The sequence below is a fragment of the Gopherus evgoodei genome, chromosome 11, assembly GCF_007399415.2.
Source record: "Gopherus evgoodei ecotype Sinaloan lineage chromosome 11, rGopEvg1_v1.p, whole genome shotgun sequence".
In the NCBI taxonomy this organism is placed as follows: Eukaryota; Metazoa; Chordata; order Testudines; family Testudinidae; genus Gopherus; species Gopherus evgoodei.
In genome coordinates this window covers 70738000-70757198 of record NC_044332.1, presented here as the reverse complement: position 1 = coordinate 70757198, position 19199 = coordinate 70738000, and the positions used below count along the sequence as shown (strand labels likewise).

Genomic DNA, 19199 nt, shown 5'->3' with positions numbered 1-19199 from the left:
TGGACAGCAATTTCATCTTCACGTGGGCTTATCTTCAATTAATCATTGGAGGTGTCCTAATCATCTTTACCACAGCTGGCATTTAATGGACTCCATTCCCACTCTACCTTGATTTCAATACAACTTCTATTTCATTTTCTCAAAATAAGGCATTAAGAACATCAGTCATTACACCATACACATTCTTTTCTGGTATTTGTACATTTCACATGTTTAAGAAGAGTGAGTGACTCATATTTACAAATGTTCACAAGTGCATCTTTAGACAACAGTGCCCCTTCCTCTAGGTATTTTACTTTTGGGAGTCTTGTCTATTGGAGGCAGCTGCAAGTTATAAAGAGGTGGCATGTTTATAATTTGCATCTCAATCCAGCGAAGTGCAACAGCAGTTTTACAGTGGGGCATAGCTCACTCCATATATGCAACCTTTAGAGCAAGGGAGGAGTGCATCTCTTCATGTGGAGGTGCAAAAAGAACGACCTCGTTAAATGCTACCCGCTACACATTTGGGTGCAAGACACTTACTGCATTCAACGTGCAGTACAGCTGAATCCTATTCCAAAATATCTGCAGTGAGCTAAGCCTGCAAGGTCAACCCAATTTCTTGCTAAATAACTGATCAGCATTTTGTTTTTTTCTAAAAGTTTAAAAAAAAAAAAAGCAAAAACTGCTGTTAGAAACCTTTGGTGCTAGAGCAATGCTATTTCCAACACTGTGCATACTTTAAGAATGGGAAATTTAAGCAGTTTAACATCAGGCTCCTGCAGAAGCAATTCAGTCTCGTATGGACATGGCAGATCTGATGATCTGCTGCCAATTTACCTGCTAGAACCAAACAGAAACACAAGAATATCATTGTACATTGTGTCATTAACCTGGGCAGCCCTGAAGAGCACAGAAGGAATTCAACCCTCACATCACATTAACATTGCCCTTACAGAACTGCTCTCTCACACAAACATTAATTGAGTAATAAGAGTTCAGAGTTTCTCCTCCCCCTGCTTCCACTTTCTGCTCAAATGGAGGCCACAGATTCTCGCTGTGATTGCCAATTTCATGAAGCCATTCAGATGGTTAATAAGAATGACTCTGAAGTGTCTTGATGAAAATATAACCTTCCCCATTGCCCATACATACTATAAAATACGCACCTTTTGAGCACAATGGAAGCAGTGATCTTGCTCACTGAGTTGAAAAACTAAATAATTTCAGCTCTTACATGGCTTTTTTTTTTTTTTTTTTTTTTTTTCAAATGGAAATGTTTGCGCTACCAAAAAAAAATTAAAATAACTGCAAGGTTTAACTCACTTGCTCGCAACTCTAAGAACTGCAGCTGTAATCCTGCCAAATAAACAATAACCGTATAACTCTCCGACACAGGGAACCACCTGAAATGGAAGCCTAGAAATGACTTTAGCTTGTAATGCCTACAGTGATCTTGAGTGCCACTCGTTTCTTTAGAACTGCTGCCATTAGACATGTCTAGTGCAACAGTTGTCAGCCAGGCAGGCTCTGCATCAATCCTGTAACTTTAGCTTGGGATTTTCCATAGCCCTAAGGGAATTAGGTACCTAACTCCCACTGAAAATCAATGGGGCTTTTGTGACCAGTGTCTGCCTCTTTTGATCTAAGTGGAAGAAACTAGTACAGCCAAATTCTTAGAGCCACAATCTACTTTCAGTCATACTCCTGTATAAATCCAGAGTAATTTTATTTAAATGGGGTTTCTCCCAATTTACACTGGTGTCACTGGAAGCAGAACCTGGCTCAGCCTGCTAAACTGGTACAGTTGCCAGAAAAGGTTGGGAGTCATTCAGCTACTGTAAGACCCTCACTGATGAAATTTTATAATCAATCTCCTTACAGCTATAGATCACTAGCATAGGTTAGGGTTCAACTAGTTTAGAAACAGGTTACTTTGTTCTCCTGCTTTTGGTCCCACACTGTAAGACCAGGTTACTCCACCACTGCTCTGCCTCACCCTTAGGTGAGCTGTATATTTTGAGTCATGAACAGCAAAGCCTCTTCTCAGCTCTGTGGATGGGTATGTGTGCAATGACCAGCCCCCCCTCAGCCCTATCTTCCAAACAAGTGTCCGCGAATGACAGCAACGAGAAACCATTGAGTGCTGCCTTACAGTGAAATCTCTCCTATGTAACCAATAGAACCCAAACTGCTTCAAACACATCCCAGTCAATGATTGAAAACAGACATGGTAATTGCTACAGTAAGATGCATACAGAGAATTCAAGTTCTGGAGCTACTTGGAGCTCATGGGTGTTTAGGTTTGTACTCTTATCTCATGCTCAGTATTGTGGCATTGTAAAAGTCTTAGCCTCAGGAGTTCATTATAAATAGTTAGAAACATTCAACAGTAACAGTGTCAAACTTGCTCACGTTGCTAACACATTTGATGGAACTGTCCATTAAGCACTGGCGCTATTGTTTGGCCAAAACAAAACCTTATGTCAGACATACATATCTGGTTGTACACGCCATGGCTTCTGCAACAGTCTAATACAATTCTGCGGGACACAGGCACACACACACACAAAAATACATTTCAAGGCTGGATATAATGTTTAATAACGCTACAGTCCCAATTTAATTTAATAACTGTAGCAAGGTTTTTGTTCGTTTGTTTCTAGCTGAGAAATCTAAAGAAATATTGGCAAACAATGCACATTAGTCAGTTGTATAATTATTTGATGGAGTACTGACTGGAAGACACTAAGAATGTGCAGCAGACTTTCTGCGTCATGGTATGCTATGAATACATTCCTTAGAAAAATACCGTGCCAAAAATTCAGAATTTCTTACTTTTCAAAAAATAAGTGAACTAAAAAAATAATAATAAAAAGAATTAGCCCCAAGCCTAGTGATTTCACAAGAGGAAGGCCTGGCCATCGGTCATCATTCCTTGCAGATACGAACAGAATCAAGCTTGGAGGGAGAAAAAGTAAATGTCATTTCAAAGAAAGCTCATGGCTCATGTACAGCACTCCTCACATTTTTTCCAGTGGTAAGCACATCTTTGTTATGCAAAGTCCACATCTCATTAGTCCAACATTTACTTCACTTAACATCTCATTGCCTGTATCATTTTCTTTTAATTAAGACTGGAAATATTCTGAAATGCTTCTTTGGGTAGAGTAGAGTACTTTGTGTATTTTCTTTACCCAGCTGAACTGGATGTTACCAAAGAAGACTGTGGAGGCTATTTCCTACAATGTGAAAGGAATCTTCTGGTGAAGCTGGAGACACCACTATAAACCTAAAACTGTGTTCTCGTTCCAACCGTGATGGAGTCCCAGGCAGTTCGTCTTGTGAACGAAGTGTCATTCAATGTACCGCCATTGTCTAGTCACTGTACAATCATCCATTGCTCTAAGGAGCTATCTGTAATGTGTCTGAGAACACAATAGTGTAGCATGGTGGAAACCTAGCACAGCATGCAATCAGTTCCTCAGCAGTTCAAGCCTGAGACAGAAAAATTGATCATCCAGCCGTGAATATTTGCAGCAGTTAAATGTCATCTCCAGCCAAATATCCACAAAAGTCTATGCAGAATGGTCCATGGTCCATAAGCATTTTGTCAGTTTAAGGAGATGTGCTGTTTAAAAGTAATATAGTTAACCAAAAAAAAAAAGGCCCTAGTTGGACAATATTTACATCTGGAGACCGGGCCAATATTTGGTCCATAAACTCATTTAAAAAACAATTCATATAGGAAGTGATCCAGTCCTTGGACAATCTGTCCATCATCAGCTGTTGGTAAAGGTCCTTCCAGGGGAGGCCTCAGGCCTGTAGTCATATTTATTCAGTGTACTGGGATAATAGGTTGTCGTGTACACATTGGTTTGCTGCAAGGGGTAGAAGTTGGTCCTCTCATCAGGTATTAAGTTGTTCTTGTTAAGCGTCTGTAAAAAGTAAAAAAATTAGAGACATATAAATGCTTTGTAAATGTTCTTTCCTATTTTCAGATCTTTCTCTCTCAGATTCCGTCTCCATCCTGGGCCACTGGCACCTTCCCTCCATCTGGGAGGATAAGATGGGTGTGTACCATACATGGCTCTCTCTCTCTCTCTGTGGAGTCGGTCAGTGGGTGGACCCACAGCTCTTGCCATTTCTGCATTGGTGGATCTGTGCTCAGCCATTACTAGAGCCAGAATCCAGAGTCTTCTGCAGAGACTCAGATTCTCCTAGCAGATGGCATGATGTCTGATCATCATTGTCACACAACCATGCTGGGCCTAAACAGGACTGAGTGGTGAACTGTACACTCAACCTATCCCCTTCCAAAGTCTTCCTTATACAGCCACCAACTCCCTGGCACAGCAGTTACCAAAATGGCACTTCTTTTCTCTTTGGAAGAGCAGGTGCACATTTACCTGATCTCCATCTCCATTGGTAGATATCCAGGTTTGGACCCCCCGATATTAAGTGTGTCACTTCTGTCAGCTACAGTACAAGTAACAAGTCATGGTCACTTTTTGAAAAACTAAAATGACTCAAGAAATTCTACAACCAAGTAACAAGTGTTGGCAACAGCAGCAGAAAAATGAGAAATACAAAATGTATCTTTTACCATTAGAATTTAGAAAAGAGGCAGGGGCTTCTCTGCCTTATTATGGAATCACTTATATTCATGCCACCAGAAATTGTTTTCCCCCTCCCCTTTGTTGTAAAATCCACTGACATGCCAGATATTTCCAGCTCAAAAAGGAGCAAGTCCTGTTTTGGAGGATGAGACACCTCTCAGAAAATGTATCGTTTTCCTTGTTGTTGATGTCATTTCAGTCACACAATCCATTTAGCTCTTGAAGCATGCTCAAGGCAGGCTTTCATTTTTAAAAAGACCTGCATGCCTCAATCTCTCACATGGGCACCTTAATCTGCTGTTATGCTGCAACAAGGAATTCATCCCTTGTTCTGAGGCAACAAAAGGTGCATGTTTCACTTACCCCTTAAAATAGGTGCACACTATTTCCAAAAAGGGTGCAGAGACCTGTAATGGGCTAGTTCAAGCTTCTTGCAATCTGGAGTGGAGAATGTCACCCCTTTGAAAGGCAGCATGGACCGAGGACTGAATATAGACTTTGGAGTCCGGAACTCCTGACTTCTAATACTGGCTCTGCTACTGACTAATTGTGTGACCTTGGGCAAATGACATCACCTGTTTCCATATGGGTTAATAATGCTTGCTAACCTACCTCCCAGAAGTGATGTGATGATTAACTCAGAGCTCAACAAGTGCTAAGGGCCCAATACTTCCACTCTCACTCAACCTGCAAAGTACCTTACTCATGCATAGAGTCCTAGGTCATTCAGGGGGGGCTTCAAGGGAGTAAAGCACTGCTCTCTGTGACTAAAGATAACAGCATCGCGTGCTATATCCATGCCAAACATCACTATTAGAATGGGCAGAACTCCTACTTTAGATGTGCAAATGCTAAATAATTTCCAACTGGCCAAAAAGGGGTGAGAATTCCTTCGGCCCTTAGAAATGAATGGAAGATGTGACAGGAAGTGTTATGCATTGCTCCCAATCAACCAAAGAAATATCAAAATAAATAAAGGGAGCAGTTTGTTGGTTAGCACTCAGGGCTGGTGGTCAGGGAATTTGAGTTTAATTCTCTGGCTCTGCCACATTCTGTGTGTCCTTGGGAAATCTCTGAGATTCGGACTCCCCATCTGTAATCTGAAGATAAAAATACTCAGCTTGGTCAAACAGTTGAGATCCCTGGGTAAAAGGCACATTATATGTGCAAAGTATTATTATTGGGGAGCTCTTCCAAAGCAAATGAACTTAGTTATTCATGTGTACTGTACATAAGGATTGTTATTTCCTAGCTAGTGTGATTTAGCTCCGTACACTTAACACGTACAGTTAAATACTACATGCCAGTGCCTTCCATGGAGCAGTACGGCACACCGTACCACTGGTGTCCTCATTCACCAAGTGCGCATAAAACATCGCCAGATCTACTCAACTGCACAGTGGTAGCACAAGTGTACATTTTCAGAAGCATAAATGAGGGCAAGAGGAACACGTGAGTGAGGAAATTGCCTCCTACATGGTCAAGTCCTGAGATGATGCTCAGGGAAATCTCATGGGTTGCACAATGTGGTAAGGAGGGGGCTGTCAGCATATGGATGTGTGAGAGCAGGTGGTTCAGTTGGGATGCTCTTGGAAGGTCACGGCAGCTGTGGATTAGCTGAGTCTCCACTTGGAATTTCACTAAGGATTAAGGGTAGAGATGAGTCCTACTCAAAACCCCAGCTCTAAACACCCCTGAAGTTTGATGATGATCAAATCCTGGTCGGGCCCAGCTCTAACTCAAAATGAAAAATCACAGCCCTCTATTCCTTGGGCTCTCAGCTGGAATGACTAAATTTCAGGATTTCCTGCAATGCTTTACATCTAGTCACTGAAAGCAAGTGTTGCATTTAATTAACATTGGCATTTTCTCTCTTTTTTTTTGCCTTTACTTTCCTTTAACACTTAATTAGAAAACGACCCCACAACTATTTCTGTGTTCTTTGATGGAGGGTTTCATATCTTTGGGAAATACCTTATTAAAATTCTTTAAGGGATTTATAATGTAATTAGCTGCACAGAATAAGTCTCTGGCGATATTAGGATGGCAGAACAAGCCCTAAATCAGTACGATCAATGTACAACGCCTTAATGTTTTTCAGCACAAACATATTGTTGGTCTTATTTTAATAAATAGATGGTTAGGCTCCCAGGCACTAGAAATCGGTTGATATTTTTGCAAGAGGAGAAATTAGGCAGCAGCGAATTTTAGAAATCCACAAACCCAGACGGGGATTGTATTTAAATCTCTGGGTAGCCTCACTTGTATTAATAAAAGATTTAACCCTGGCTCATTCCTTTCTCCCTATGCAGGGATGTTGGCATAGAAAGTACGCTTATTAAGTTTGCGGACGATACCAAACTGGGAGGGATTGCAACTGCTTTGGAGGACAGGGTCAAAATTCAAAATGATCTGGACAAATTGGAGAAATGGTCTGAGGTAAACAAGATGAAGTTCAATAAAGATAAATGCAAAGTGCTCCAATTAGGAAGGAACAATCAGTTTCACACATACAGAATGGGAAGAGACTGTCTAGGAAGGAGTATGGCAGAAAGAAATCTAGGGGTCATAGTAGACCACAAGCTTAATTTGAGTCAACAGTGTGATACTGTTGCAAAAAAAGCAAACGTGATTCTGGGATGCATTAACAGGTGTGTTGTAAACAAGACACGAGAAGTCATTCTTCCGCTTTACTCTGCGCTGGTTAGGCCTCAACTGGAGTATTGTGTCTAGTTCTGGGCACCGCATTTCAAGAAAGATGTGGAGAAATTGGAGAGGGTCCAGAGAAGAGCAACAAGAATGATTAAAGGTCTTGAGAACATGACTTATGAAGGATGGCTGAAGGAATTGGGTTTGTTTAGTCTGGAAAAGAGAAGACTGAGAGGGGACATGATAGCAGTTTTCAGGTATCTAAAAGGGTGTCATCAGGAGGCGGGAGAAAACTTGTTCACCTTAGCCTCTAATGATAGAACAAGAAGCAATGGGCTTAAACTGCAGCAAGGGAGATTTAGGTTGGACATTAGGAAAAAGTTCCTAACTGTCAGGGTAGTTAAACACTGGAATAGATTGCCTAGGGAAGTTGTGGAATCTCCATCTCTGGAGATATTTAAGAGTAGGTTAGATAAATGTCTGTCAGGGATGGTCTAGACAGTATTTGGTCCTGCCATGAGGGCAGGGGACTGGACTCGATGACCTCTCGAGGTCCCTTCCAGTCGTAGAGTCTATGAGAGACAGGTGACAAACTGTCCCTCTGAAGACTTTCCTTCAGGTGCAAGATGGGTTGTGCCATCAAGGCAGGACATGGCTCAGACGCATCCCCAGTGTGCTGAACCCAGTGGAGTTACACCCAGGGCACATTTGGCCTACTCTGAACAGACAAGAGTCTCCAGCAGGTTTTGTTTATTCTATTGCCTCTCCTCTAAAACTGCAGTAAGATGCCTTCTCCTCAGGGCAGCACTCCCCCGGGCAATACACAGCTGTATCTGAAAATCCTCCTAAACACGGCTGGGAAACAGGTTCAGGCTCTCACTGCCCCATCCTGCCCTGCCTCTGTAGCAGCACTCGGAATCTATGGTGATAACAATGCCTGTAAGCTATATTGAGATAGAAAGATAGAAAATTGTTTCACTCAGGAGCAAACAGGAACTCAAACCACATTGATCAAATATCTGCTACTGCTTCCTCCATCCTCAAGATCAGCAGTATCAGCAAAGCCAAGTTATATTTGCCAGTATATCCATCAGGAGCCTCCATCCAAGAACCTTTTAGCAGATGGCTTGCTAGCAATTTATGCTAATCTGACCAAAACCCATTACTCAAGAGCACACACCAGAATTTAAACTTCTTCCTTTAAAAGAGTTTTTATTGTATTATATTGGCATATAAATAAAACACAAGAAAGACTCTTCTGTCCTAGGAATATTATTTTGTCACACAGGGACGTTTTCAGAAAAGTGAAGAAATCACTGTGAGATGGTTTGAGATAAATGCAGCATTTTGACATACTATCACTGTCGGCAATTTTTAAAAAAGATATGTCCTGACAATGCTACTGCTTAACCTGGGGCTAGCAGAACACTGAATAGCCCAATATTTACAGAAATGTATAAGCAATGTATAGTTGTCATTACAATAATTTTAAAAGCATAGTGCTACCAAAAATGCCTTCCATATATGGTCATAACCTCTGAAACTTAGATACAACATATGTATGGATATGTTCCATACGGATGGACTATTTTGTATGTGAATGTGTGTATGTATTATATAACATAAACACACACACACACGCACTCACAGTTCCATCCCATCCAACACAAAGTTCCAATAAAGCAAAGTGTAAGTATTTTTAAACATGACTGGCATCATGATATATTTGTTCACTAGATCTTTTTCATCATTTACAAGTGATATTTTAGGCAAAGTAAAACATTCAGACTTTCTAATTACTAATCTCCTGTGCCATAAGCCTTACCCCCAGGCCAAAAGATTGTGCCCTTAGTCCAGGTCATTAAATGATAATCCACTAGTGTATTGGATTAAAATCTGACACAACTATCAGCACAATCACATTTAATAATATGGATATTACAATACTAGTCCAGTTTGATCTTGGATATAACTGTATATGCCCTGTATGTACATTTGTTACTTATATATATATAAATGTGTGCTAAAACTTTTCCAAATTTCAATTTTTTCATCAATATTTGTCTAAACATCAAATTTTCATTAAAAAATAGGACAAATTTTTTTACAAAAACATTTCAATTTTTTCCCCATTTTTTGACCAGCTCCAGTGAAAAGGGCAATTTTTTTAGTGTATTAGCTATAAATACACTTTCCTCCCAAACATATGCCTCCAAAATCTAGGTCAGCACAATAAAGTAACAGTGTTTCTAACACAGTGAAATAATACAGAAAGATTTCTGGTAAGCCTCATCTGGTGCCTCATTTTGCAGTTACTTCCACATTTGCCGAGTCCCCTCAGCACTTCAGACTCCTCTCCCTTTTTTGGAGCTCTCCTAGGATCTTGGGGGCAGATCTTCTTCATCTGGTGTAAATTGTTGTAACTGCATAAAAGCCAATGGCGCTATGACCATTGACACAAACAGCAAATCTGCCCCAACATCTTTCTGCCACTGGCAGATATTTCAGTCTTTCCCTTTTACATATGGCAGATATTTTAATTTAGGTGACCTCTTCAAAGCATCTCACTCATTTGTGATTAACCCCTAATCACATTTTAATCTCGTCCTGGATTAAGAGGTTTTATATCATGATGCATATCTTTTCAACTGTAGTTTCCCCCAAAAGATCCCTCTAAAATGTAATAACTGCACTGACATTATATATACAACAGCAGGAGTGGAAGATCTCTTTCTACCATTAAAAACACATCAGTCCTAAACCTCATGTTGGCTGGAAAGGAACACAAGAAGCCAGCCAGCCAATCAGTCCTGCAGCCTCTCCACACACTTTTAAGCTTTGACATGCATTGTGCAGTGGATTTAGGCAATAGCCCAGGACTGGTGTCTACATATCAAAGTGACTGGACTGCTTTATGGACAGACAGCATGAATTAGACTACTCCACTCAGTCACAGTAGGAACCCCCAATGCCCAAATTGGGATCATATGCAAGTAGAGCTTAATATCCTACTTGCAGTATAATCAAGGGCATGAATTCAATGGCACAACGTTAGACCTTTAAAGAATAAAATGAGTAGTTCCCCTTTTCCCTGCTAGCAGTATCCAATATCCTGCAGTAACAGTGATCTGAGAGAGCAAGCTGGACACTTCTTTCTTCTGTGAGGAAAGAGGGAGGGAGAAGGGAATTATATAATCAAATCAAAATGTAATTACATAATGGATAGAAATAAACAATAAAGCATCCCAGATCCAACCTCTCATCTTTTTTGTGTTCCTCTTGGGGCGCATGTTTTCCTCATAGTAAAATCAGATTGGGTGAAATGCTTTTTAAATACAGATTGTTTGTGTTTTATGGAGCTAGCCATGCCCTGCTCATGAGAGGAAATTACCCGGTGTCATGGCAACATAAGATAGATAAGGATTACTGAAATGGACTCAGATTATGAACAATTCCCTGCAGAATGCACATTTCTGGAGTGGAGCAAGGTGGTCATCTCAGCACTGTGACTAGCCAGCAAATTGGGGAATAATTAGCACAACAATTACATTAAAAATAAATAAAGCACATGACTAAAATCAAACCTCTTGGCATTTACTAGCACTAACAAAACAAAGGATACAAGGCCTACTCCTGCCCATCAACTGCCTGCTGCAACGGTATCACGCCTCTCACGCTATACATTGTAACCACTACTGAAAATATAGACAAATGCTGGAAAGGGCTTCGGAATCCCACAGATTTATTAGCCACAAACTATAAAAAGATTCAGAGCCTCTGGCATCTCTTCTTTCAAGTCTTCCTTAGAAGCTCACCTCCTCCCAGATGGTGCAAAGACATTTAGATCTGCTAAGCTGTATGCCCTGTGGGTGAAATCCTAGCCCCACTGCAGTCGATGGCACAACTTCCATTGTGAACTAGGCACATACTTACGGCTAGACTTGTGTTTAAGTATCTTTCTGAATTGGGCCCCAAGAGTCTGATCCAAAGGTGACTGAGTTCAATGGGAGTCTTTCCACCGACATCAGCAGGTGTTGGATCTGACCCTAAGTAATTTGTCCACTTCACACTCGTTGGGATCTCAGACTCACCAGTATTTGTTACTCTTCTCTGGATGATTATCATCACTGGCTATTTGTTTCCTGTAGCACTCACAATTTGCTAGGCACTACCCAGACACAAAGGAAGCCCCAAACAACCTACACCCAAAAAATTCCCTCCTGTTTGTCAGTGTGGAGCTGTTTGGAGTGGGACACAAAATTCCAGCTCTAGTCTCAACAGTGCTGTGGAGATAGACTGTCTGCTCCCTGCTCTGTGATGTCTCTGCAGAATTCTTCTGTCCACCTAGCTATCGCTTATTGGGAAGGTGGACAGATGCAAGCACCTCTCCTGTCGGCATAGCTATATCTACACTGAAGCGCTACCGTGGTGCAGTTGCAGTGTTTCAAGTGTAGATAAGCCCTACATCAACATAGCTACACTGGTGCAAACAACCCTAATGGGTATATGCTGCAACAGTGCAAGTTACCCTGGTAACTTACTGGGGTAAGTCACCTGGGATGGTGTGAGCCCCACATCACACCAGCACAGTGCATTTAGACTCGGAGTTACACAGACAGAGCTACCCCAGCGCGCGCACACACAAAAAATCACAGTATAGACGGGGTCTAATTTGCCAACCAATACTTCCGTTAGGTCTCTGACAGCCTTCCTGCTTTTCAGCGATCTCCTGTGATGCTGGCAGACCAGGTGCCATCTTTTGCCAAGGCTTTAGACCTCAGCTGAGCACTGACAAATTCATTGCTGGAAACCAGTCAGTCTTCCCCTTGTAGCCGCATGGCTAAGATGGGTACTGGACTTACCACAAAGTGTTTAGTGTTTAGATTTTATGAAATGCTTAGAAGTTGCTGAAGGCATTAATCTCACGTATCTCTTTATCACATACTATGAGGTAGTATTTACATTTTTGTTTTGTAACTGTAAAAAATGCTTGCTCTGAAATTGTGAACTCGGTCAGGAGAGATGTCTCCTGCCCATCAAGTCGTCCTATCAAAATGAAATGAAGCATTGTGGAACATTATAATAAAAAGACTTTGTTAATTGCCCCCCCTCACACTCATCAAGAGGCTACATGCAAAAGGGCTCATCGCATCAGCTTGAATTCTGGAAGTAGGAAATAAAAACAGCTGGCAAGAAAATGTTTCATCTCTTTTGCTGTTTGGACTCCGAAAGGGCTGGAGGCAGCTCCAAAACAGCAGCAGAGATCCCTGGGTGAACGTGAGCTGGCCCTAAAAGACATTCAGAGCTGACATATTACTACAACTCTGCCACCTTTTGAAACCACACACTAATTCATTTGCGTATATATGTTTACCTGCTTTAACGTTGTAACAATGCTCTCAGTTTTTTTGTGGTTAATAAACCCTTAGAAAATTTACAACAGGATTGGCTACAAGCATTGTCTTTGGTGTGAGATCTAAGCTTCTTGGGTGGCCCTGGGGTCAACAACATTGGCTGCTGCAGAAGTCACAGAATCTGTGACCTCAGTGACAGCCACAGAGCCCTAATCACTGCCTACCATTTATAATCCATCAGCCAATTTTCAGGCTCAGTGGCAGCCCTCAAATCCAAGCCAATCTGAATCCATTTGCCAAATCAGGTTTTGTACAACCCTGTACCAAATGCTTTACTAACAGTGAGTGGAGTGGAGGGAGTGGAGCTACACCGATTTACAACAGACGGGGATCCAGCCCTGGATATCTGACAACAGCATTCCCTTCATCCCCTAGCCTCGGAAGCCAAAGAAGTGATCACATCTGATTTCTCTCGATGCACCCAAGTACCCTTCACTTCAAAGTATGTGATACTGCAGCTCAAAAATTAACTCCGGTTGCCCTGCATGCAACGATGACAAAGACTGGCTTTAATGAATTTGCACGAGCATACCTGAAAGCACAATATGGCCCATTCCAGTCATTGCTCCTGGTTTCATTCTCCACTGTGGCCCCGATTCAGCCAAGCATTCAAGTCCTAATGGTTTGATGTGGATGGACTGAAGTTAAGGATGTGCTTAAATACTCTTTGGAATAGAAGCCTACGTGCCTCCAGATATCTCCTCTTCGCACCAAATCTAGCTGGCCTTACTCATGTGGAATTAATGCGGCTACTCCTGTGACGGAAGTGACCCAGATTTGGTGGTTAAATAGCTATTCAATTAGTTAAGGAGGGACTGGAGCTCTCTCTTCTCCTGTATTTAATGCTTGGTACTATATATTTGCATTTCACAGCACTGGGGTATTGCCTCGGTTTTCATGAATTTTCATAAATCAGTGCTAGTAATTGGGGCTGTTCATTAGCTAATTCTCACAGACTCCAGGATACAGTCCATCCAGACCTGTTGACATAGATTCAGTTTTCCCCTTTATTCCTTAGTGCTAGGTCCTGAGATCCAGTGAGGATGCTCAGGCAAAGCAACTTTAGAGATGGCTTAATGAGGATTCCCCTTGTATACAAGCACCTGAGGGAGGGGTAGGGCCAGCATTATTAACTCGATGCCAAACCCACCCTGTATAGGGGATGTGACTGCTGGAGCAACCAATGCATCTTAGAGCAGCACTGAGGCTGCTCTCAACTGCTCCTCTGCACTGACCTGGTGCCTGGCAGTCTGAGTGTCAGGAAGACACAAAGTTGGCATGCTGGCAGGGTCCCTTCCTCAAGCTGCTGCAAGGTGCCAAACAACTGTCCCCTAAGTCTTAGAATTGATAGCTCATTATTTCATAATTACCAGACTCACTCTTTTTATTACTCCAGTTAAAGAAGCCATTCAGTAGCTCAACTATTCTAGATTCCTAATTAATTTAGTCTCCCTCCAAATGTATCACTGAGTTTATACTTTCTCTGGTATTTATTGTTCCCCTCATATATTTCTAAAGCCCCTCTTAATTTCTTTGCTTAGCATTCTTCTGTTTTGGTTCCCTTACTTCTTACACAAAGCTTTAACCAATTCTGTCTATATTATTATTAGGCCATGGCCACTCAGGACTTCACAGGTTTCTCTATGCTGCATACCATTGCCTCTCCGGGCTTCATGGCAGCAGTGCAGGGAAGAATACACATCTTTCTTCTCCAGTATCACAGTCCCATGCCCCGCGAGCCAAGGGAAAACCACCATTAGCTGTTAGCAGTAAGAGCCTAGGACATATCTGAGTAGCCCTGTTCTGGCCAGTAGAGGGCAGCGGTATAAATATACAGTAGCCAGTTAACTGCCATATCGCTGAATTTCCTCAGGAATCCACATTTCTTCTTCCTTGAATTCTGTTTTTTTCAGTGTGGAGAACAGATAAATATCCTTCCAACGAAGGCAAACCTGGCATCTGCAATGACTCGATGGGGGTTCTGAGCTCACTGAGTAGGGGACAATAGCAAAGATCCTGCTCACATGCATATCACCATCAGGATGGGGGAGAGAGTTGAGTAATCATTAAACACTTGGCAGGACAAGAATGAAGCACCTACATCCACAGGGAGGTGGTTCTCAAGATGACTTAAAATCAAAGAGGAAGTGAAAACTGGATCGAGAGAACTGAACAGAAACTCTCTCGACAATTACCGATGTGCTAATTTGGATTCCTGCCACACAGCACGCAGCCACAGCCCTGCAAAGCTGTGAAGCGCCCGCCTTCAAAACGGTTAGGTGGAAACCAGATTGTACTAAAGCAGCACGGTGAGCGGCTGTTTAACATTCCAAGGGGGAGCCCTTCTGGGGACAACCAGAGAGATAAGACATTCCAGCTCTAACTGGCAGTTTTCACTGATCTTAAACAATTCATCTATAGAACAGAGGCATATGTGAAAACTAGACGGCAGCTTTCCCCCTCCCAGCCCCCGTCCTCCAGGATGCTGCTGTCACGGGGTAATGACCCCTCTGCTAGATGCAGATCACTCCGTGGGCAGAATAATCACATAATAGTCTCACATCCAGGCATGCCTGACTGCTCAATTTGACTTGACCCAATTAAATAAAGGGGTAGGGGGAGAGAGACACTAATAGATTTCATCTGAGTTGCATGGCTTAATCCTTTTTCCCTCCCAACAGGAGCTCTGTTACTTTCCTTTCCGAGCAGGCCTTATGTAAATCTAGACTCCCCTGAAGTGATATTTGCAACTGCTGGATCATACAATGAAGAGCACAATGCTCCTTTGCCAATACAGCTGCCAGGCCTTACCATTTTTTTTCAAATAAGACTATACTCGTAAAATACGTAATGTGCCATTCAAACAGTTAAATGCCACTTTGCTCAGGGGAAATAGTCTCTATTAAGCATGAAATTCACCTAAAACAGATTTTATGTTTCAATCTGATTTACTGTTGTTTTTATTTGTTGTTGTTTCATCTGATTGCATCAGCTAAATCTCTCTTTAAAAAGACACACAGCCAAGGCAGATGCTAAAGGGAAACTGCTGAGAACTTTCTTGACTGAGTTGTGTTTCATTAGCTGTTGACTAATGTCTGAACTGTATAGCCCAATTCCTGGGACTTGAATGATGCACAATGAAAGGGTCACTGAAACAAAAGGAATTCTTACATCACAACTATATCATGGTCTGTGCTGTGACCACATAGGAATAAGTGGGTTAGCTAAGTGTAGTTGAAGTAGCAACACATCAAATTAGGTGATAGGAGAGAGAGTCCTAAATTTTCCAAGGGTGAGAGAAACAAATATCCTCACAAATTAAGAATGCCTTAGGCCAGGGGTAGGCAACCTATGGCACATGTGCCGAAGGCGGCACGCAAGCTGATTTTCAGTGGCACTCACACTGCCCAGGTCCTGGCCCACTGGTCGGGGGGAACAGGGGGGCTCTGCATTTTAATTTAATTTTAAAATAAGCTTCTTAAACATTTTAAAAAACTTATTTACTTTACATACAACAATAGCTCAGTTATATGTTATAGACTTATAGAAAGAGACCTTCTAAAAACATTAAAGTGTATTACTGGCACGTGAAACCTTAAATTAGAGTGAATAAATGAAGACTCGGCACAGCACTTCTGAAAGGTTGCTGACCCCTGCCTTAGGCAAAACTTACCTCTGGGGGACCCAAAGTAGCTAAAAGTCATTTATACATTAACCCCAGCTGCTTCTCGGCTTTAAAAAAGATTCAATTTTCAGTAGCGGTAAAAACAATTATACCCAAAAGAAACAGATTTTTAAAACCAAACAGATATTCACAGTCTGCTTCAAGCTTTATTTCTCACTACGCAGTTGGAAGCTGCACCAGTCTTTAAGCCTGATGATTCATTCAGAATATTTATTCTTCAGCAAGGCAGAAACTCTCGTGTACGATCTCCATATTGATATTTTGTTGCTTAAAATATTATGCGATTGTCTGGCATCCCTTGCAGAGGGTGCCTGCTCCACATGGGTCTTTGGCTCTCAGTGGGATTATTCTCACTTTGTTGAAAGGCATTTAATTTAGATTGTTTGATTTATATAGTTCCCATGGGAATTAATGAATAATATAATATATGGAGATATACCTATCTCCTAGAACTGGAAGGGATCCTGAAAGGTCATTGAGTCCAGCCCCTTGCCTTCACTAGCAGGACCAAGTAATGATTTTTGCCCCAGATCCCTAAGTGGCCCCCTCAAGGATTGAACTCACAACTCTGGGTTTAGCAGGCCAATGCTCAAACCACTGAGCTATCCCTCTCCACTGATTTTTCCATTTATGAATATTTTCTAATAGCTGTACTTTCATTCAGAGGCATAACTTTGTTTGGGCAAATGTGATACAGGCGAGTCTCATCTTACACGGGGGTTCCGTTCTGCAGTTAGCATGTAAAGCAAAAACTGCGTATAGACAAAATTACATTGAGCTGAATGGCAGGCGGAATCGTCCACACTACAGGTACAGTATTAAAATTGTTATTTTTCTCTCTTTTTTTTTTTTTGCCAATCGCCTAAAGCTGAAATCGTGCATGTTAAATGCGCATAAGATGCAACAGACCTGTATTCGCAGATCTACCCAAGTTAGTTTGTAGTGGCCTGATGTCTTCCTATAAACTCCCGGCACTAGGAGACACATCAAACATTTACAAGTTTCTTCACAGCCCAATCCTGAAATCCTCACTCAGTTTTCACTCTATCCTCTCTCATATAAAGCTCTCATTGCAGCAGATGGCAGTTTTGCTTTAGCAACAACTTCAGGGTTTTTCCCGTGGTTTACAAGGGATGGCAGTAGAGGTGACAGAGACAGGATGTAGAGTAGAGGAACTGGAAGCTTTGATAATTTATCTGAGGCATCTCTACAGAGAGAGAGGTTTAATTTTATAAAATATACGGATGTGTCTTCAAAATAAAGCTACAAACTACATTAAAAAAAATACGTCAATACAAGCACAGCTGGGAAGAAACTCTATATAGCTGTCATCACACCCAACCTTGAAAACATGCCATTCTCCTTAATCAATATGACCCTGATCCAAAGTCCACTGAAGTTAATGGAAGCCTTTACACTGACTTCAGTGGGATTTGGTTTTGGCCCTATGTGCAGGTGCCTTTCCCAGACTATTCTAAAACTCCGTCCCTATGCTTTGTAGAGTCAACACTTCGCCCCCTTTATTAACAACGAATTTAACAATAAGAGAAAGTTCAGTTTGAGCCTCTTCTTCAGGCTTGGCTGCTCTAAGGCTCCTATCTCAGAACAGCTCAGCCCTGACCCTGCGTCCTCCTTGCTCCTCCCCCTTATATCCAGTGCAGATCTAACTAGCCAGTTGGCAAGAGTGGGCTGCTGGGCAGTTCTCAGAAGGAACAAAGCCTGCTAAGAATGCCAGTCCATACCTGGTAAGATCGCCTTCATTAAATCTACCTTAATATAAAATTCACCTCGATTTACAACTCCGCATTCAGCATTGTGCATTTGAGTGCAACGCTCCTAAACTTTCGGTTGCGTTCTCCTGCTGACTGGGCAACAGAAATATTTCAAGATGAATATGAAATGAAGAAGGTTGCAGAAGTCTTAGTAGTATCAAAAAAACAGAGAAAATTACAGAGTTGTGCATTAGCCATGCCTTATGTTAGCATCCAGTCAATGTGTGTTATTGGTTTCTTTACTGCAAAGTAGCCGACTGATCAAATATTTCCTTAATCTCAGGTTTATTAACCCATACACATGCACATACATACACACCGCGTCCATGTGCATTATTCTGATCCAGAAAATCAACTGGAATTTAAACATTTAGAATACAGACAGGCCCAGGCCAGAAGTCCAGAACACTTCCCATTTTTAAGAAGGTAAATTTTAGCCCCCCTGAATTTAGAAAGACAATAAAGTCCACGTTACTGTATAGAGCTCTGTAGGATTACACAGAGACCACGGATCCTTCTTTAACGGATGATAATTCTATCTAATATATTTTTAAACTTAAAACCCATTAACAACATTATTAATTTTCCCCTTTTTAAAAACCAGAGCAGGACACAATCTCTCCCATCAAAACAAACACCTACTACAGATAAGTTTAGGAAGGGACAAAACATAAGCAGTGACAAAATCCCTCAGAACACCTGCTGAAGTTTGTCAGCTACTCCCAAATACAAAACTAACTAATAATACTCCTGTGCCTTACGTTTCACACACACCTGCAAACTCCCTTCAACTGCACTAACACTATATTATTTAGAGAACAATGAGAAGTGACTCAACTGAAGTGTAGGTCTAAGGTTGTTGGACAGACTAGAAGTAGGGGTTTAAGATAAGAGGAACTATATGCAAGCAGATTTTAAGGGGACACGGTTTTACAGAGGGAGTGATGATTAGGGAGAAGGGATTTCTTTTAAATCAACTGCCTTCACCACACCTGGACGTCCATACCACTCATTTCCCACTGCCTCTGTAAAATAAGATCTCTTTAAATTCTTCTTAATATACAAGTCCCTTTTACCC

The 19199-nt window shown here is 41.6% G+C and overlaps 1 protein-coding gene across 1 annotated transcript in view; it reads right to left on the bottom strand.

Annotated features, from left to right (window-relative positions):
• Positions 1–1249: 1249 nt before the first annotated feature.
• The window catches only part of SEMA5B (semaphorin 5B), a 153610-nt gene continuing 135660 nt past the window's right edge, over positions 1250–19199 (bottom strand). The window contains exon 21 of the mRNA XM_030579372.1: positions 1250–3920. Within this exon, the coding sequence (XP_030435232.1) occupies positions 3765–3920 (156 nt within the window). The 3' untranslated portion in view covers positions 1250–3764. The remainder of the gene's footprint in view (positions 3921–19199) is intronic.